Source organism: Leishmania panamensis (genome assembly GCF_000755165.1).
Source record: "Leishmania panamensis strain MHOM/PA/94/PSC-1 chromosome 21 sequence".
NCBI classification, from domain to species: Eukaryota; Euglenozoa; class Kinetoplastea; order Trypanosomatida; family Trypanosomatidae; genus Leishmania; species Leishmania panamensis.
In genome coordinates, this window is record NC_025867.1 from 161,170 (window position 1) to 167,169 (window position 6,000).

The 6,000-nt window shown below is 57.6% G+C and overlaps 3 protein-coding genes across 3 annotated transcripts; all 3 read right to left on the bottom strand.

The window, feature by feature from the left end:
• Positions 1–288: 288 nt before the first annotated feature.
• On the bottom strand, positions 289–1,290 carry LPMP_210570 (la RNA binding protein, putative; the record flags this gene model as incomplete). The annotated part of the gene is made up of 1 exon (XM_010700542.1): positions 289–1,290. One exon carries the CDS (start codon positions 1,288–1,290, stop codon positions 289–291), a length of 1,002 nt encoding a protein of 333 aa, XP_010698844.1.
• Positions 1,291–3,170: 1,880 nt separating this feature from the next.
• LPMP_210580 (dihydrolipoamide acetyltransferase precursorlike protein) lies at positions 3,171–3,947 on the bottom strand (the record flags this gene model as incomplete). The annotated part of the gene is made up of 1 exon (XM_010700543.1): positions 3,171–3,947. The coding sequence occupies one exon, from the start codon at positions 3,945–3,947 to the stop codon at positions 3,171–3,173; it is 777 nt and encodes a 258-aa protein (XP_010698845.1).
• A 1,186-nt stretch (positions 3,948–5,133) lies between these two features.
• Positions 5,134–5,427, bottom strand: LPMP_210590 (Qc-SNARE protein, putative; the record flags this gene model as incomplete). The annotated part of the gene is made up of 1 exon (XM_010700544.1): positions 5,134–5,427. One exon carries the CDS (start codon positions 5,425–5,427, stop codon positions 5,134–5,136), a length of 294 nt encoding a protein of 97 aa, XP_010698846.1.
• Positions 5,428–6,000: the final 573 nt, after the last annotated feature.

Genomic DNA, 6,000 nt, shown 5'->3' on the forward strand with positions numbered 1-6,000 from the left:
CTGACTGTGCGGAAGAAGCAAAAGAAAAAGAATGGAAGAAAACACAAGTACAACTTTGTAACCTTTTTAGCTTAGGGGCCTCGCGCACGAGGTCATCGAGGGGCGCCGCTCACACACACACACACCGCTTTGGCTTCCTCTGCCGTGTCTATGAGCATGCGGAATCACCAGCGCTAACTCCTGACATCATCAAAAAGTCGGGAAGAGGCAGTGCAGAATCGTGGGTGCGGCAGCGGTGTCTTGTGCGTATGTACGCATATATCAGCGCCTACCAATACTCTGCAGAAACTAGTGGCGGCCACCACCACGACGACCACCGCGACCCCCACGCCCACCGCGGCTGCCGTGCTGCGCTGCGCGCTCGGAGATCTCCTTCTCTACGTTCGCGATGAGCGCCTTTTCGTCTTCCTCAGTGAGCTTCATCACCTCCGGCTGCTTGCCCTGCAGCGTCGCCGCGCGGGTCTTGACGGACACAATCATCTTCTCAGCTGTTTCGGCATCCTGGAAGATGATGAGGGCCTCCTCCTTGGTCGGCATGTACACGTATCGCACGCCTTTCTGCTCCTCCGCCGGCCACAGTCCCTTCACCTCGGAGAACTTCTCGATCGCGCCGCATCCGGAGATGCGGTAGCTGCTGTTAGTGGGCATGGCCGGCGTTCGGGGGGCTGCAGAAGACGGCGCACCAGCGTCCACACCATCCTCACGCTCGCGCTTGCGGTTCTTCTGGGAAGCCACCTGCGCCGCCTTCCCCTCCAAGTACGCCACCTTCATCTGTGCGCTGAGCTGCACGCCGTCGTACTGCGGCGGCGCCGCGACAAACTTTTCGGCATCCGCCTTGCTGGCGAAGACCACGAACACAGACGGCTTCGTGCGACTCTCCGCCGGCGCGTCTTTGTTGCCACCCTGGAAGTAGCGGCGCCACACCGCCAGCACGGTGCCGTGAGCACTAAAGAACTCCTGCAGCTGCTCCAGTGTGGCCAGCGCGGGCAACGGCTTGACGTACACCGTCTGTTCATCGGTTTGGATGGACTCCGGCAGGGAGTCCTTGCGGCGCACTGATAGTCCGTTCGTATGCATGACGAGCTTGTCGCTCCCGGCGAGCGCCTCGGCGACCACCTTCGGGTCCTTCGTGAGACTGTTCAGGCGGTTGAAGGTGAGCAGCACCTCCAGTGAAATGAAGCCCTCCGGGTCCTCGGCCATCTTGGACTTGAGAAAGACATCCTTGGCAACGTTCACGTCGCTGAAGTAAAACTCCACCTGTCGGCAGATCTTTGCGGCGAGCTCGGACATGACTAACAAGAAAATATGTGAGGCAGGAAAAGCTCAAGGAGGGGGCTTTGAGAGGACGAAGCGGGGAGGAAAGAGGAGAAGTGCTGATGATAATGTGGGTGTTACTGCTGCTGCCGAGAGTGCCTACTGCAGTGTCTTCACGGACAAGCGTTCGAAGTTAAGCTCGTGAGTGTGTGGCAGACAACGCATTGCGGGTGTTTGCATGTGAGGAATAGGAAAGTAGAATGCAGGCAGAAGTGAGGGGTAAATCCCAAAAAAAGAGAGGAGAGAATAGCGAGGGCAAAGAAAAGCACGAGCCTGTTGGCAATCACCCGCGTTCATCAAGCAGTCAGTGGCTGGAATGGATACTTCGTTGTGTCCTGCGCGCATTCGCTTTGTTTTCCTGCTCATCCTTGCCTCACGAAAGGCTGGGGAAATCCGCTGAGAACAGCACGTTTGTCAGCGCACACATGTCAGTGTGGGTCCTTCGCCTTCGCGGTGCGCTTCTCCATCGTCCCACTCGGCTCGAGAGGGCTGCTTGGCGCTGTTTGGTCTCATGGGTGGGCAGGTTGATATCCTTGGACAACACTGCTGACACTGCAGCCGCGCGCGAATGTCTGGGGTGGAGGAGCGCTGTGAGAAGGAGAGAGACGTCGGGGTGGAGGGGCAACACACGTAGGCCAGCAACGACATCAAGCGAAGGAAGAGAACGAGCGGAAGGCGAAAAGAGGGCGGAAAGGGCAACAACAAAAGCGCTGCGGCTGCGGTGGTGTCGACACGCAGACAAATGCACGCGCTGTCAAACCACCACCACCACCGATCAGCCCCCCCCCCCACGTTGGGGCCGCCCCCTCACCCACTGGCAGCGGCAACTCCTCCTCTACAGCCCCGATAGTGAAAGACAACGCAATTCAACCCAGCCTGGCCCTCTCTCTCCCTCTCCCTCTCCCTCTCTTCTGGTCCACTTTTTCGTCGCTGCTCAACGCCATCTGGCGCTGCTCCCTCTCGCTCAGCCTTCTCTCAATCGCAGGCGTGGGCGTGTGGCCTGACTTCGCAGGCTAAAGGGTGACGTTGGGGCTGTCACGCACACGTTTGCAATTGAGAGAGGGGGAGAGGAAGGGAGAGGACGTGCGTGGCAAGCGGATGGCGTGCCCACGTCTGATGGGTCGTTTACTACAAGGAGAAGCAGAAGCAGAAAGAAGCCACACAGCGCACACAAACCCTCTCGCCTCTCGGTCGTCTTGTCGTTGAGGCGTGTGTCCCTCCACACTCGCCAAACGCGCCAATTAGCGAACACAACACACCGCACGAAATTGCCGCAGATCAGCAATGCTTCAGCTCCGTGCCGTAGTGTAGGTGCAGGTCGAGGAGAAGAAAGGGAAGGGGAGGGGGTCGACGGTTGCGTGACTGATGCCTCAACAAGCCGCCGTGATAACTCAAGGGTTCCTCGTTCCTGAGGGGAGGGGGCCTGTTGGGGTTGGGCAGACGGGTCTTCCATAGGGTGACGATGGAAGACACTCTCACATCTACACCCACCCCACCCCTTTGCACTCCGGTCTCCGTCATCGTGTAGGTACAGCCTCCATGCTCGACCTGACCGCTCCCCCACTGCCTTCTCGTCCTTCCCCTATTCCATGAAGTACACCGCTTATGAGAAAAGAAGAGGACGAGTGGGCCTGTGCGTGTGCACATGCAGGCGGGCATGCCCACCCACTGCTGCTGTGAAATCCGTCCCCCCTGAGAGTCCACTGATCCACATCACGCCTGCACGGACGGGGTGAGCCACACCACCACGCCAACTACAAAGGAAGAGCAACTCCTCAGCTTCTGCCGCTCCCCTAGTCAATAAGCGAAAGAGACGCGGTCGGCACACACGCACATGGGAACTCCTCTCCACCTCTTTACTTGGCGGCCTTATTTGCATTCGGCTTCGGAACGTACATGGCGCGGATGAGCTTGTTCAGCAGGGCGGTATCACTGACGCTCTTGTACGCAGGACCGGGCTTGAGCACAACGTCGTAAATACTCCCACTTACCGCTGTCCCAGCGACAGACTTCGCAGCTGTCTTACTCGTGTCACCAGCGGCAGCAGCGGGAGCTTCCTTTTGCGTCGCGCGCGCCGGCGCAGTGTCGCTGTATTTGAAGCCGGGCTGATCAGAAAAATCGGACTTCAGAAAACGGCCGCCTTTACCAGAGGGAGCGATGCCGGCTAGAGCGCTAGGCTCCAGACCAGCAACAATGCGGGTCACGCTCGGGCCGCTAGCCGCCACCGCCGCGTCAATCGAGCCACCGTAATGCTTGGCAGGTGCGGCCGAGGAAACCGGGGGATCCTGCGCAGCATCAGCAGCAGCAGGGGCAGTAGCAGCATCTTCAGGGTAGTAGTTAGAGGCCTTCTCCACATCGGCGGCGTCGCTCACCATAACCGCGATCGTCTTGGCCACAGGGGCAGACTGGCCGTTCTCGCAGTAGATCTTGGCAAGGTAGCCGCTCTCGAAGGTATTCGTGTAGTCCACTACAGCCTTGTCCGTCTGGATGGTGCAGAAGACATCATTCTCATTCACAACATCGCCTACCTTCTTCTTCCACTCGACCACGGTACCCCTCTCCATCGACGGGGAGAGAGCCGGCATGAAGACGGGCTCGAAATTCACGAGCCAGAGCAGCGTGCGTCGCATCATATTCCCTTTTATTTTGCTTTTTTGGGGGGGTGGATGGCGGTTATGATGAAGCCTCCAGCAGATGTGTAGGCGATCTCTTTCACTTGACTTGATGAGTGGCGTGAGTGCGAGGTGGTTGATGAACAAGTACTGGCACACACACACACACGAAAGAGAGAGGCAAAATCAGAGGGGGACAAAGAGAGGGGAGGAGAAAACCGCCCTTAGGGGATTCAAAAAACAAGTGGGAAGAAAATGAGGAGATGAAGCGAGTACTGTTCAAAGTCTGGGGCATCACGTGCAAGTCGCGTGCGCGTATACGTGTGTGCGTGGTTGGCAGCGGGGGGAGGGGGAGGGGGAGGAAGCATCGAGTACAGTGAGAGAGAGAGAGAAAGGCACGTGCATACACAGCGCCACCACCACAACAGTCATCGGTTGAGTCTGCACAGCTGCGCTGTACGTGTTTACCCACGTGTACATGTGTGGCCGTTGTGACGTTAGAGGGGGGGGAAGAGGAAAGGAAGGGGTGAGATGGGCGCGTCGAGGCAGGCGCCGATGGACCTCCTTGATGCAGGCGGCTCCTTTGTCTGTTCGCCTCTCTCCCCTTCGCTGTCCACGGCGCACGCAGACAGGCCAATAGGAGACCGTTGCTGCAGAGGGCCCTTCGATGGGTAAAGTGCAGTCGCCCTTGCCTCTCCCCCTCTGAATACGTTCTCTTGATCTCTGTCTCACTCAACTCGCTTTCTCTCTCTCTCTCTCTGGGAGAGTAAAACAGCAAACGCACGCAGGGGGGGGGTACGCAGAGCAACAGAAAAAAACGAGTGCAGCAACCATCCCGCACAAGCACAGATGTACTCCATGAGCGAAAGCAGCAGCAGCAGCAGCGTGCCTATAATGGAGAAACACAGAGAGAGAGAGAGAGAAAGAGAAAGAGGAGAGCAGCGCAGAATAAAGAGGTGAGGGGCTGTCGGACACGGACAGAGAAGCTCCAGCGACAACCACTAACACATCCACAGACGCACTCTCGTACTTCTCTGCAATGCTCGTTCAGTTGAGTTCACAACGCCTGCAAATATGCAGGTGTACCCTGCGCGTGTGTCTGTCTGTGTGTGTGTGTGTGCGCGCGGGTGTGTGAAGGATGAGCTGGCTGTTTCATCACCGCCGTCCCCCTTCCCCTTCTCGCTTTTATTTGATTGTCCCCCGCCTTTCAAATGGCCAGCAGCAGCACGATAAGGGCGACTAGGAGCAGCACGACAGCGTAGAAACCGCGACTCTCGCTCTCCGTGAGCAGCTGAACGACGTTCTGATTCTGCCGCCGACTCTCGTCTGCTGTGTGGGTCACGTTGTTGTGCAGACGGTTCAGCATGTCGTCCTGCTCGCCGAGGTCGTCGCCGATCTGTATTGCATAGTGCCGCGTGTTCATCACCGAGGCGTGAAGCTGATCGAGCAGCTGGTCCTGTGTGCGCAGGTCGTCCTGCTGGGCAAAGCTGCGCTCCGCCATCGATGTGTGGAGGAGAGATCGGCTTGCAAAATCTGCACGTGCGCAGGTCTGGAGATAAAGAAGAGAACACACAGAGAAAGGAAAGGAGATGCAGTTGTGTCTTTGTGCTTCCCTATGAATGCTTGGCTTGTTATGCTGTGAAGGGGGGGGGAAGGCGGTATTGAGTGAGCAAATGAGAGGGGGCGAGAGGAGGATAGAGAAGGTGGAGAAAATCGTAGGCAGGTCAAAAAGGAATTGGGGGGTTTCAGTGGCGCAGATGGTGGGGTAGTGCTTGCGCACACACGTACCACTCAAGTCTCTCTCTTCAAAGACACACACACACACACACACATCGTCGACTCCCCTTCTCTCTCTTTCTCTCAGCTTGAATCGACAGAGAAGGGGGGAAGGAGGAAACACACGGTCGCTCATGCATTTCCAGTGGCGTGGACGATGCCACACACACACACACACACGTCTTATGTGGGCTTGGGGGGGGGGGGGGGGGGGCGGGGACGTCGCATAGCGACGGTAGTACGTAACGTAGAGTAGTAGGTAAGGTAGGCGACGACGAATAAGTAAGTAACGTTAACC